This window comes from Macrotis lagotis, chromosome 8 (genome assembly GCF_037893015.1).
Source record: "Macrotis lagotis isolate mMagLag1 chromosome 8, bilby.v1.9.chrom.fasta, whole genome shotgun sequence".
NCBI classification, from domain to species: Eukaryota; Metazoa; Chordata; class Mammalia; order Peramelemorphia; family Peramelidae; genus Macrotis; species Macrotis lagotis.
Genome location: NC_133665.1, coordinates 59,683,547 through 59,697,182, shown reverse-complemented (window position 1 = coordinate 59,697,182; position 13,636 = coordinate 59,683,547). Strand labels below are relative to the sequence as shown.

General features: G+C 43.5%; 2 protein-coding genes, 1 long non-coding RNA gene and 3 other non-coding genes across 12 annotated transcripts in view; 4 read left to right on the top strand and 2 right to left on the bottom strand.

Moving 5' to 3' along the window:
* The window catches only part of TRAF7 (TNF receptor associated factor 7), a 56,540-nt gene extending 56,067 nt beyond the window's left edge, over positions 1-473 (bottom strand). For 2 of the 5 annotated variants that reach the window (XM_074197239.1, XM_074197242.1), the window contains exon 1: positions 63-470. The gene's annotated coding sequence lies outside the window, so the exon portion shown is untranslated. Of the gene's footprint in view, positions 1-62 lie in introns of all 5 variants that reach the window. The other 3 variants (XM_074197243.1, XM_074197245.1, XM_074197247.1) reach the window with 2 other exon arrangements.
* A 122-nt stretch (positions 474-595) lies between these two features.
* LOC141495657 (uncharacterized) lies at positions 596-5,755 on the top strand. Of its 2 annotated transcripts, XR_012470823.1 has the most exons (4): positions 596-1,700; positions 1,912-1,952; positions 2,182-4,864; positions 5,078-5,755. It is a non-coding gene; the product is annotated as an uncharacterized LOC141495657 (long non-coding RNA). The 2 variants fall into 2 exon arrangements; XR_012470822.1 differs by having other exon boundaries at positions 2,182-5,755.
* Positions 1,484-1,567, top strand: LOC141496719 (small nucleolar RNA SNORD60). The gene has a single exon (XR_012471122.1). It is a non-coding gene; the product is annotated as a small nucleolar RNA SNORD60 (small nucleolar RNA).
* Positions 1,740-1,823, top strand: LOC141496721 (small nucleolar RNA SNORD60). Its single transcript, XR_012471123.1, has one exon. It is a non-coding gene; the product is annotated as a small nucleolar RNA SNORD60 (small nucleolar RNA).
* On the top strand, positions 1,991-2,073 carry LOC141496718 (small nucleolar RNA SNORD60). The gene has a single exon (XR_012471121.1). It is a non-coding gene; the product is annotated as a small nucleolar RNA SNORD60 (small nucleolar RNA).
* RAB26 (RAB26, member RAS oncogene family) overlaps positions 3,420-13,636 on the bottom strand; it is a 35,715-nt gene continuing 25,498 nt past the window's right edge. Inside the window, exons 4-9 of one of the 2 annotated variants that reach the window (XM_074197249.1) lie at positions 13,473-13,539; positions 12,697-12,749; positions 7,492-7,557; positions 7,194-7,250; positions 6,431-6,507; positions 3,420-6,027 (exon numbers count right to left, since the gene is read on the bottom strand). In XM_074197249.1, coding sequence (XP_074053350.1) covers positions 5,925-6,027; positions 6,431-6,507; positions 7,194-7,250; positions 7,492-7,557; positions 12,697-12,749; positions 13,473-13,539 — 423 coding nt within the window. In that variant the 3' untranslated portion in view covers positions 3,420-5,924. The remainder of the gene's footprint in view (positions 6,028-6,430; positions 6,508-7,193; positions 7,251-7,491; positions 7,558-12,696; positions 12,750-13,472; positions 13,540-13,636) is intronic. The other variant, XM_074197250.1, reaches the window with a different exon arrangement.

Here is a 13,636-nt window from a genome sequence, read left to right as displayed (position 1 = left end):
TCGTGCAGCCATTCAACGCCAAAGCTCCCCAGCCCTACGTGCGCTCCCCGGCGGGGACTCACCGTTCAGCTGCTGCCCGAAAGCGGAGGCGGCGGAATAAGCCCCTTCCTCCGGGCACATAGTGACCCCCTTAATCCTCCTCCTCCTCCTCCTCTAGCCGGGAAGGGGGGCGGGGTGCGCCAAGCCGGAACCGCGCGGAAACCTAGCTCCCTGGGATTTGTAGTCCTTCCGCCTCATCGATCTCGGCAGCCACTGGGCGGGGAGTCCTTGAGGAAAACTACAATTCCCGGCGCCTCGCGCAGAGCCAGGCCTGATAGGAGACAGCAAAATCACTCTATGTTACAATTTGGATTTTTATTGGCTTTGGTTCACCGGCCATCCCTATGAGACCCAATAGTAGGGCGAAGTCTAGGTTCTCGTGGCTGGAAGGAGAAAGCACGCTAGCACACGTCAGATTGGTGACCCAGAGTGGAAATGACTGGCGCTGCGACTGCGAGCTGCGGAAGTTAGGGGGCAGAGGGTCAAAGGGCATTAGTGGGCGGGTACTTCCGGTGGAGAGGGTCCAATCGCGGAGTCGGAGAATTAGTCCCGTATAAAAGCCGGAAGAGGCGGCTTTTCCTTTCTTTCTCCGACTTGCGTGCGGGTGGGAGTCGGCAGCTTGAGTTCGGTCCGGAGCGGCAGGGACTGGCCCCGCCGACGGGCCTCACACCGCCGTGGAGCAGCAACCATAGCCCATCCTTCCGCGGCGCCGCCGGGCGGTCGAGGTGAGCGGGGCCTCCGGGGCCGAGCCTGGTCGGCCATGCTCCGTGTGCTCCACGTGCCGACCCAACTAGTCCGACCACGTGGGCGGGCAGGACTCTGAGAGCAGACGGCCTTGTTCCGCGCCGCCGCTTTTACAGATGGGGAAACTGAGGCCCGCAGAGGGCGCCAAGACCTGCCCCCAGGTGTTTTCATTTATGTGGGGTTCCCATTGTGTCGCCTCTCCAGGGGACATCCAGGCGGTATCCCTTAGAGATTAGGCGGTTAATTGGCCGGGGGGGCCCGGGGCAGGTTGGCTTAACCCAGGTGTCTGGCTCTCAGGTGGAGGGGGGGGTCCAGTTTCATACCCCCACCTTGGGGCGTGGTCTCGGCTCCCAAGGTGAAAAAACTTAGGAAAACTGGATGCACCGCACGCGGTCATTTAGCACATAGTGAAGGTGCCCTGGCCGCCGGGCACCAGGAAATGGAGAGTCTGGACTCTGGGACTTGCTGTATTGGACTGATTGTTCTGGTGATTGAAAGCGGTTACTGGGCTGCCCACGCCACCCAGTGGGGGAAGCACACAGGAGGGAATTCTTTGGAAAACTTGAGGATCTCGTTTTCCCTCCAGCCCTAAATTAGCTAACCTGATCTCAGCTAGGTCCTGGAAGATGCACTCCACAACTATGGTAGTAGATCCGACTTTTTCATTATCTTGGTTTAATCATATGCCGCCACTTCTTGTAGCCAGTGATGAAATCCTCATTTCTGACACCTCGTATGAGTATTGCCAATGCCAGTACCTGATTATGTTCAAGATCTGAGGCTGCAAGTTAATTGTCTTCTATTTAGGAATTGCTATTTATTCAGTTATAGTTTAAATGGATGGTAGATAATAACTGTACTCTTCAAACTTTTTTTAGGTGTGCCCTGTGTTGTGGATGAACTTAACCAACAAACAGGTGAGATTTGTTCCGTGTTTTTATTTTTAAGATCATCTGAGCCAGTGATGAGATCCACGTTTCTGACACCTCCTATGAGTATTGCCAATGCCAGTACCTGATTATGTTCAAGATCTGAGGCTGCAATTTGCCTTCTACTTAGGAATTGCTATTTATTCAGAGTTATGTTTAAGTGAATAGTAGATAATAACTGTACTCTTTAAACTTTTAGGTGTTCCCTGTGCTGTGGATGGACTTAACCAAAACAAACAGGTGAGATTTGTTCATGGTTTTACTTTTAAGATAATCTGAGCCAGTGATGAGACATTTCCATTTCTGACACCTCGTATGAAACCTGCATATGCAGTTTGATTATATAGCAAGGCTGAGGCTCAATAAATATGATTGGACATGAATTGAAAAATGGGTGACAGTAAGTTGCCAGTCTCAGGAATTGTTTCTTCTAACTATATGGTGGTATTTTTCATGTTTTTTCCCCTAGATTACATGATGATGAGTACAATTTCTCCTGTCTGCATTTCTGTGTGTGGTAAGTTAAATATTTAGAGCTGAAAAAAAGAACTTGAGGATAAATCTAGTCTGCCCAAAGATGGTAAAGAGACATAATTAGTAGCTGACTACAGCTGAATAGCCATTTCCTATATAAAAATTTCAAACTTTTATACCCAAAATGAAAAACACTGGGGCATAGCTCTACACTGAGGCATACTTCCTAGTTTTGGGGAAAAGAGAGAAAAGAGGGGAAAAGATTCGTTTCTCAATACCATTCAATGATTTTTGAGGGTGTGTGTATATATGTATATCCCTATGCTGGAACACATTTTGACAGAATACATATGCGTGAATTTGCAGAAGCAGCTACTCCAATAGTAGCTATAGAGGGTACCTAGCATAAAAGACTCTTGTCAGAGATAAACTTCTGATAAAAGCTAGGAAGAAAACACTGCTGTCTCTGGCAACTAGTGTGAACCTGCTTCACTCCATATGGAAAAGAAAAATGCCTCTGGAGGAGTTGATAACATAAATTGGAGTCTGTCACCCATAAAGTCCTACCACAGGTAAATTCAAGGCAGCCTTTAGCAGAACTGAATGAAGATGGTTCTTTTCAGGACTGTTTGTCTTACTTCTTCCCCACAATCTATTACTCTGGGTCTTAGTGTAAATTTATCCAAACTAATTACATATATTAGGGCAAGTCCTTTTTTGCTAGGCTTGAACCTCAGCTACTAGATGCCTTATCTCAGGAATGATCTAAGAACCAAGGACTTAGCTGTCAGATGTCTCAGGACTCATAGGAAAAGCCACTGGTGCCAAACCTAGGTTCCTGGTCCGTTTTGAGATACTATCTCTGGCTAGTTTCCTCAGCTACAAACTATAGGCAGTGATTATGATTTATTAGTATCATTATGATTATGATTTATATTATGATGAGGATCAAATGAGATAGTATTTGTAATGCACTTAGCACACCTGGCACATCATTTATGTTTTGTCTATATATGATGCTTGTTTTCCTTCTCAATGTTAGGACATTTGAGGAGAGTATGAAGGTATTATTATTCTCACCTTCCCATCTACCTCCTCTAACTTGTTTGGCTGTGCATAGGGCAGATATCTGCACATGCTAAAGTTTTTACAAGGAACTGGAATCTCCCCTCAAAGTTAGACGGTTAATACCCTTAGTTTTCATTGGCATCCCTTGGTGTTTTGTATTATGTCATTAATTTCAATTGTATATTAAAGGTTTTCTGAATAAAGTGAAATTTGGTAAATTGCTATTTAATTTTCTTACATCTATCATGGGGTGGACCAACGTTCTTCAAGTGATTGAGTGCCAAGCATAAAACACCACATTGTTTTTTTAAAAACTAACAAACTTTATTGACAACATTGTGGAACATAACAGTCATGAACAGAAGGGTCAACAAGAAAGATGTTTGTACAAGGTCAGAGTAACTTAGTCCAGTTTCAGCAGCACTTCATGATATAAAAAATTGTCATTAGACATAATATAGTATGACCACTGAATTCAGGACTATAGACTCTACCTTTTTTGGATACAAGGCAAAAAGTTTGCCCATCACTGTTTAAATCTTTCCTGATTGGGAACACTGTTTTAAGTTCCTATGTGGAAATTCAGTAGTTACACTGCTACCATCTAGATGACTTGATTAAATATCAATAATTCAAGACCTTGTTACCCTTACTGTTATGGGTCCTTTTTGATGAGCCCCTAAAACTTGTTAATCAGAGTCCACGTTTTCAGCCAGTATGCTAAATAAGACTTGGTATATTAGAGAACTGTTGCATAATTACCTGTAAAATACTCTATTCTGTTTCCATACATGGAGTTTTTGCTGGTGTATGAGGGACCTTCTAGACTTTGATTGTATACCCCCCAGTGTCATTCATTTCTAAGCACTGGTGGTTTGAAATGATAAATGGTTCAAGCTTCTTTCAATTGGAGTGCAATCTGAAAGATGTTTGTTGGGGTGGGGGGGAATAACCTTGTGGTTTAGCCCAGTTGAAATAGGCTTCATGTTAGGAGGAATTGGGAGGCTTGGTTTAAGGGCAACTGTGTAATCATTTGGAATAATAGCAATCTGTCTTATCACCCCTGAAATGGGGAACCCCGCTACTTCAGGATTATTGTGAGGCTGGACTGAGATGATCCAAATGTATTTGGAAACTCAAAAGTTGTACATTTTTAAGGGATTAGTTTTATGGTCAATATCTTTGACCTTAGCATCTTTTTTTTGTGGTCTTCTCAATAGGATAAGGTTTGTAATAGTTTCCTATTACCTCCATGTAGGTTATTTTCATAAACTGCCTGGTATTATCATCTTCCCAAGGAGCAAAGAGGATAAATGCAAACCTTGTGTACATTTGTGTTCTTTAAAAATAAGATTGGAGGCTGGAGGCCTCAATGGTTTCCACCCTCTCTTCCAGTTTTCATCCTGCCAGTAGCTTCAAGGCAGGTTTAATTGTTTATTAAGTATCTGAGATATTAAGAAACAAAAAAGACAAAAGATGGTCTCTTTCCTCAATGAACTCACAATCTTATGGGCCATTTGGTCAGCAGGTAGACATCCAAAACTGATATCTGATGGAGGGGCTAAAGAACACTGAAATGAAGAGGAGATATACTTTTTTTCCTGTTCTGGGTAGGTTAAAACAGCCCTTGGAATAGTTTGTGTGGTTCCTATCTTTTGACTTTTCCCATCAAAATATTAAAAGGCCTACCTTATGGGTAAACTGCCCTCTTACAGGTTTCACTTTAATTGTAACACTGAGTACCCTGGTTATACTGAAATGTAAATCTGTCTTTGTGACAGGAGATAAAGTATGAAACTCATCTGTAGCTTTTTGTTTTCTAGTATCTTAATGTGAGTGACTCATTCCAACTGAAATTTTGGGAAACCACTGTCTTCCTGCATATTCCAGCTTTGGGCAAAGATGGCTTTATGTAAAGGTGGTATCTCCAAAAGAAACCTTGAGAAACCAAACCAACAGGATATTAACCATACAGTTAAAGGTATTAGGGAAGAGAAGCAGCAAAACTGTGGAGCCAGAGCCCCTGTCATGGAAATGATTTTTTTTCAAGTTGGTTTTCTGCAAGTGGTAGGTGAAACTGAAGTTCACCTAAAGCCAGTGAGTTAGCATGTGGAAAAACCCAACAGATTCGTTGAAATTACAATAAAATTTGCATTTTCTTCCTGGAAAGGCAGGTCACCTACAGTGTGTGTAACTAGAAAAGGACCCTTTTTAAGGGTCTAATCCTTTTTTCTTTCTGTTGTCTGTAAAGAGCTTTGGCAAAACTTGTTTAGTCAAGTGAAATGCTTTGTGAAAGGAACATGCCATGTTGAACATCCATAACTGATGAGGTTCGGTTCCCTTATCGTTACCTTGCAGAGCCAGGGAATGAGTGTCCTGACCAGCCAAAAAAAGAGCTTACTGTATCTTAATTCCGGGGACTAAGTCTGGAGCTGTCTCAGCACCATGTTTCCAGACAGGTCTGGAACTTTGCTGGTTCAAAGTAAACTCCCTTTACACTGCTACTGTCTCCTTAGAATTATTTCTCCCACCCAGTTTGCTGTCCTTTTCTCTGCACCTCCTTTCACCTTTACAAAGAGTGACACACAACAGACATGCACACTGTCCACAAGAATGGTGGCTCACAAGCATTGGAGCACAGTCACCTGTCCTTAGGCAGGACTTACAGGCTCAGGAGCGACAACAGCCTGAGCCTCGGACTTCTCTCTTCACATAGTCATGCAGCTTGAATTTGGGTTCACTTGGCAGCTTCATGGACCTGTGCTTCAGCTCCCTGCAAGGAGAGAGACTTGGGAGCCAGCTGGAATGTGCTTAGTTATTCATCTTTGGACTTATGGACAAGGTTGCTTGAACACATAAGGAGGTCAAGCTAGAAACTGCCATAAAGTTTTTGGCAGGTATGCAGATGGTAGTGTTGTCTTCTCTCCCAAAATATAAATGATGTGTATGTATAGAGAAAGCCCAGCTGGGCAGTGGGCCACAGGGAGGAGGGGACAGCCCAAACTACTCTGCCAGGGTTGAAATTTGAAAGTCTATTTGAGTGAACAGAAAGGCAATTGGTGCTAACTCCCACAAAATATTCCCATGCACATGTCTATGCCAAAACCCAAAACCCTACAACCCAATCCCAGAAGATCTTGAAAGACAAAGAGGGGGAGGAAAAAGAGGGGACTTACTTTGCAATAGCCTTAAAGGCCAAATCCACATTCAGGCCTGTCTTGGCGCTGGTCTCCATGAAGGGAACGCCATACTCCTGTAAAACATGCTTGCCAGCTGGAGCAGAATATTTGACTGGGGGCCTTTAGGTTTATCACCAAAAGCAAGGGGTAGGACTCCAGGATCATTCCTCACCCCCAACATCTGCCTTCCCCTGGGGTATTGGGAGTTTCTGTTCCAGGAACATCAGTCTGTAGATTCCACTCATCCCAAGTTGGGGGTGGGGGAAGATACCCTGAGCAGTGCTCTCTCTACCCAGTTCTTATAGTCTTGCACCACAGGTCTAAGGAGCTTCTTTCTATTAGCTCTTCATTTTCCCCACAGCCAGTGAAGCATAGGCTATTAAAGGAGGCTTCTGCTTTTTATTTTCTTACACCAATTATTTCTCCATATACCACCCCAAACTTGGGTGCCCATCTGTATCAAGGACAAGTAAGTAAATCCTATCAACACCTAGAGGGTATCAATCTTCCATACCCATATTTATCATCTGGGACCAAGCTAGGTCACAGCAATTAGAGTTTGGCCAGCAGCCCACTTGATACTTGTGTATTTGCTTCTGACAGTCCTACTTCCTAAAGAGGATCAAATCACAAGGCTGGACATAAACCAGAGCTGCTTTTGGCTCCATCTGGAACTTTCACTGCTGCCTTGAGTACTTCCACTCATTGACATTTCCATTCCTCCACCTCTAAACAAACACACATGCTGGGGTGTACTCACCTTGGCCAGCTTTTCCCCATCTTCCCTTTTTACCACTCGCTCCTGGGTAGAGTCCACCTAAGATGGGGTGCAAAGAATGGGAGCATACTGGGGTCTGGGCTTCTTAAGTGGAGAAGAGGAGCCTTTCAATCACCAAGAGGCAATACGGGGGTCTGGCTCAGCTGAGTCTGAATGGCAACATCTAAGAGATCTTCACTAAAGAGTAATGATCTGGGAGCTTAGTGCTCAGAACCCCCAACAACCCAGCTCTGCTTCTGCCCAGGTAAGATCAGGCCAAGAGACCACTATTGCCACCTACCTTGTTTCCCAGCAGCATGAGCACCACATCTTTTTGTGCATATTCGTGGATCTCAGTCAACCAGGCCTACAAGGAAAGAAGAAGGAAAACTATGGCCTGCTTTTTCCTACCCTTGGGCTCTGGACCCAAAGTAATGTCTACATGGCTCCTTTGTCAGCTCTAAGCACCTTCCTCGGACTATCTCTTACCTTTCATTCAACAAAAGCTTATTAAGTGCCTACTATCACACATCTAAATACCCCCTTTTCTTCCACCCCTTATAATCTTACCTTATATCTGATAGGCCTTTATTTTTAGTTTCTCCAATAACAGTGTATAGAGGTATAACCTATTGACCGGAAAGCCCCAATGAGGACAGTTATAGTTATGTCTAAACTATCTCTATATACCATATATATATACACACACACTGTAACAGTTTTGTTTTTCTTGCTTTTTTTTTTTTTGGTTTTTGCGAAGCAAGTGGGGTTAAGTGGCTTGCCCAAGGCCACACAGCTAGGTAATTATTTAAGTGTCTGAGACTGGATTTGAATCCAGGTACTCCTGACTCCAAGGCTGGTGCTTTATCCACTACGCCACCTAGCTGCCCCTTTTTATTATTATTAAAGATTTTATTTATTTTGAGTTTTACTATTTTTCCCCTAATCTTACTTCCCTCCCCCCACAGAAGGCAATTTGCCAGTCTTTACATTGTTTCCATGGTATACATTGATCCAAATTGAGTGTGATGAGAGAGAAATCATATCCTTAAGGAAGAAACATAAAGTATAAGAGATAGCAAGATCAGACAATAAGGCAGCAGTTTTTTTCCCCCTAAATTTAAGGTAATAGTCCTTGGTCCGACTCCACAGTTGTTTCTCTGGATACAGTTTTCTTGCTTGCTTAATGGGTGAGGGCAGGGGTAGGAAGGAGAGAATTTGGAAGCAAAAATAAAATCAAATTTAATAATTAAAGACCAAAAAAATCCTTCATATCGCCTTCAGTATTGAAACCGTGTTTTGTACAGTTATGTACACAGTACATAAATCTTTGCTTGTCTCCTCTCAGCATTTCAATGATCAAGTATAATCTTTGAAAGACATGGAAAATACCATCCACATTCAGAGAAAAAATTCTGCTTTCAGAATAAAACAACTATATTCACCTTTAAAAACTTTTTAAATGTTTTTCTTTTTCATGTTTTTTCCCCTCTTGGTTCTAGATCTTTTATAGCTTGATTAATGTGGAAATATGTTAAACACAATTTTACATGTCCAACCTATATCAGCTTGTGTGCTGCCATAGGGAGGGAGGAGGTAAGAGAAGGTGGTGAAAAATTATGGAACTCAAAAGCTTGGAAGAGGATGAATGTTGAAAATTATCTTTGCGTGTGATTAAAAAATAATTGATTTGGCCCACCCTCATATAGCACTTTGATGATTTATAAACCATTTTAGAGAGATCTCATTCACTCTGTTGGTGCCTGTTGGCAGTGCCATAGTTACTCTCCCCATTTGATGGATTTGAGGTTTAGAGGGATAAATGACTGTTGGTGACAGGGGTGAGACTCAAACCTACACAGACTGACTCCAAATCCAGTTTCCCTCTTTCTGTATCTCAGGGGACACCCTTCTACTCTACTGGTGCCCCAGCTGGTTTCCTCAGCATCCTCTTTTTGAGTAAGTCTGGAGGTTATTATCCTTTCAGTGCTCTACCTCCCACCCCCTCAGTTTTTATGCTTTAAGGGAGGGAGAAAATTATATCTGCTCAAAAGATGAAAAGGCTCCTTGGTGAACCTGAGGGCTTGGGAGGAGGAGGGAATTTTGGGAAGGTTTAGGGGGAATGAAACTTAAGAGATAGTATTTCTAAGGGCAGCTAGAACACAGCCTGGAGTCAGGAAAATTTGCATTCAAATCTAGCTTCAAGACATTTAGCTGTGTGACCCGGTCCAACTACGTTACTTAATCTCTGTTTGCAGTTCCTCATCTGTAAAAACAGAAATAATAATAGCACCTTCCTCCCCAAGTTGTTGTGGGGATCATGAAAGATTATGGAGTGACTGTCATAGAAAGTGCTTTATAAATGTTAGCTATTATGGTTATTGCTGTTGATATTATTCTACCTTGGCACCCTTGCTGTGGGTTGCAAGCAGAAGCGTAGTCTTACAATTACCACTAGGTGGGGGTAAAGAGGCATTGGTGCAAAGCTACCACGGCCTCCACTTCCTATGGAAGGAGTTGGGGAGGAGAGAAAAAGCCTGTTCACTCCCAGATATCATTTCCCCCCCAGATATCATTTCCCCCCTCCTCCTCTTCCCCAGCTTGGGTTGCCTTCCTTCTCCTGATCAGTTCTGGGCCATAAACTAGAAGGAAGACTTGAGAAGGAGGCTGAGCTGTAATGACCCTGAAGGATTTGGGTGTGTAGGCTGGGCTCAAACTGGGCTGCCATCTCTTACCTCCAACCACCACCATAGCGCTAGGCTAGAGAGTCCATCCAGAGCCAAGCATGGACACTATCTGCATAAACTATGTTCAGGGCTTAGCTCAACTTAACAGCCAGCTTATACTGTTACAGAAGACATCTGATACTTCCTATGACAAAATGTAGGATTTTAAAACTGGAAGGGGTATTCATGAGAACATGGAGCCAATCCCTTGATTTTCCTTGAGCGGCAGCTAGGCTAGAAAATCTAGATTCAAGTCTTGCCTTGACATCTACTAGATATGTGAATTGGCAACCTCTCAGTGTCCTAAGATTATAAATCCCCCAGAGACCACTGCTCTTATCTAGAAGTTCCTTACCAGGAACTCCAGGGAAAGTTGAAGTCTTAGGTCAAGTCAAAAATCCATAAAATAGCTACATTATTGGTTCATAGGATTATAAAGCTTTAATGGATTTTAGAGATTGTCTAATCAGAGGATCTTAACTGGGGTCCATCAACTTGGCTTTTCTATCTATATATAATAAATTATTGTAGATATAGATAGTATTTTATTATAATTTGATTTCCTTCATAATCCTATGAATTTTATTCATTTAAAAATATCTTGAGAGGGGCGGCTAGGTGGCACAGTGAATAGAGCAACGGCCTTGGAGTCAGGAGTACCTGGGTTCAAATCCAACCTCAGACACTTAATAATTACCTAGCCATGTGGCCTTGGGCAAGCCACTTAACCCCATTGCCTTGAAAAATCTAAAAAAAAAAATTTCTTGAGAAGGGGTTCATAGTCTTCCTCAGACTTCCAAAGGATCCAAGGCACAAAAAAGTGTTCTGAAAACTTGATCTAGTTGAAGTCCTTATACAGTTAAGGAAGCAGGCTGAGTGTTCTACTCAAAATCCCACACAGAAAAAGTGAGTAGCAGAGCCCTTGAATTTGAACTCAAGGCCTCTGATAACAAATCAAGTGCTCTGTTTGTCTCTTTATCCACTTATTAGCATGAAAATAAGCTCCATGTCTTATCTAAAGTTCCTGTCTCCCCCAATGTCATGTATGTCCTAGTATGCCAATGGTATACATTAGGCCCTTGACAAATGTTGAAATGAATTTGTTCTCTACTCCATATCCGCAGAAGATAAGATACAGATACTGAAATGGCATCTTTCCCCACAGATATGGCCACTTAAAGGGACCTCAGAGGTCATTTAGCCTGCCCTCTGTTTATAAAAATCCCTCTAACAACATCCCTGACACCTTGCCCACCAGCCTCTCCTTGAAGACCTCCAGTAACAGAGAACTCATTACTTCTGAGGCAGCCAGCCAGTGTCATTTCTTTGTTTTTATTTTTCTTTATAAGGCAATAAAGTTAAGTGATTTGCCCAAGGTATCACAGCTAGGTAATTATTAAGTGTCTGATGCTGCATTTGAACTCAGGTCCTCTGGACTCTAGGGCCAGTTCTCTATCCACTACATTACCTAGTTGCCCCTAGCCAGTGTCACTTCTAACAGACCTGATGGTTAGGAAATATATAGAACTGAAATCTGCCTGCCTCTGTGCATTTTTCACTCATTCATTATTTCTGTTTTTGCCCTGTGAGGCCAAGTAAAAACAAGTCTAATCCAATTCTCTTTCACCTAACTAACCCTCAGGAACTGCTGTCACTGGTCCTCTCTCCTTTCTCCTTCCCCTTCCCCCGAATCCCCAGTCAAAGCTTTCCTAATTCCACAAATTAATATCTGGTATGGTTAACAGTATGCTCATCACCCTGATAAGCCTCTTCAAAACTCTTTCCAGTTTTCTCTAAAATGGGAAGTCGGGAACTGATCAGATCCACCACATGCCCATCTTCTTGTCAAAGACTCCCAGTAACCTGCCCCCCTCAGGGCCTCTTATTCTCATCCAACCACCTCTCCTCAAATCTCATTAGATGATGTTCTTATACAAAGGAGACATAGATCAGAAACACTGTTCTATGAGCAGAAAGGAAGCCATCTGACCACATCTCCTCCCATTCACAACTTTGTCTGAGCCCAGATACCTAGTCCTCAGTCCTGAGCCTGGTCAGTTCCTCTCCTCTATGGTGAGAATGAGGTTAGAGATTTCTGAGTGGGGTATTTGAGAGCTTAATATCTCTCCTCTCTGTGAGGGACAGAGGACGTGGTATGAGGGTTAGGGAGACCCAAAAGATGAGGGGAGAGGAAAGCAGGGGTTTAGGGGAAATGGTATTAATGAGAGGATAAGGTGGAATATTGGTGATGGAGAGGCCATAGGACTTGGAATAAGGAATCTATGGGGCACAAGGATTGAGGAAAAGCGTTTGATTTTCAACTTGTCTGGAGGATTTCAAAAATCATGGTTTTGGACTTTTGTGAGAGAAGTCAAGGGCTGACCCCATCAGCGCTCCTCCATCTGCTGCCTAGGAAGTTTGTTTCCTATTGCCAATGCCCTGGTTTCCAAGACTCCACTCACTCTCCATATGTTCATATGCTTTTCTGGCAAACATTGGAGTAATATTTGCTTGACTGGCTCTAGGTGGGATGCCTGGGTGGGTCCAGTTAGGGGACAGAGTCCACTCTCATTACAGCTTTTGCTCAGAGGTGTGTGCAGGCCATATCTAGGTAGGAAGGGAAGGCAAGATCCATTTACAGCAAGCACAAGACAATTTAAACTCAGCCTGGCCCTTGGCCCAAGCCATAATAATATTAGGATGAGGGGACTCCTAGGTCATATTGTCCCTTCCCTTAGGGTGGGAGCTTCTGGCACACAATACTCTTCCATATCACTTACTTGGATGTTGTCAAAGGATGCTCTGTTAGTGACATCATAAAGCAGAAGGAGAGCTGTGAGCAGAAAGAAGAGAAAGGAGGGGATGTGAACAACTCTCACAGTCACCCATCACACCTCTCTCACAAGATACCTACCTCATCCTATCCTGTTCACATACCTTAGCAACAGCAACCTCACTGTAAAATCAGGACTCAAGTGCTGAGATGTGGGAGCCCTGTAGCAACCCTTCCCTTTTTCCTAGGTGCCTCTGGGGACTCTAAGGCTCATTTTTTCCCTTACTATAAATGTCTGAGGACAGATTTGAACTCAGGTCCTCCTGAATCTAGGGCCAGTGCTCTAGCCTAGTGGTACAGTGGATAGAGCACTAACCCTAGAATCAGGAGGACCTGAGTTCAAATCTGTCTTCAGACACTTGATACTAGCTGTATGACTTTACACAAGTCATTTAATCCTGATTGCTTCACATCTAGGGCCATCTCCAGTCACCCTGATTCATATCTGTTCACTGGACCCAGATGGTTCTGGAGGAAAAAATGAGGCTAGTGACTTAGCACAGTATGCCTTCACAAATTCAATTCACATGCTTGTCATGGTATCACCTCCCTGATGTCTTCTCTGAGAATGAAGGACAAAACCATTAACACTTCCTCCCTCCTCCAATTCTTGTAAGAATTAGGGCTGCTGTATAGAATTGTATATGAATATTCAACCAGTCCTCCTTGGGAAGAACTCTCTTCTAAGGATGGACTCAGAGGCAAACTGGGCCCAGAGCTTACCATGGGCATCCCGGTAATAGGCGTGGGTCACACTTCTGAACCGCTCCTGCCCAGCAGTATCCCAGATCTGAAACCCAGAGAGTCCATCAAGCCAAAGCTACCATCCTACCTCCCCATCTCCTCACAGAGCCCTAAGGAGACTCCACCCAGCCTCACTCTTAGTC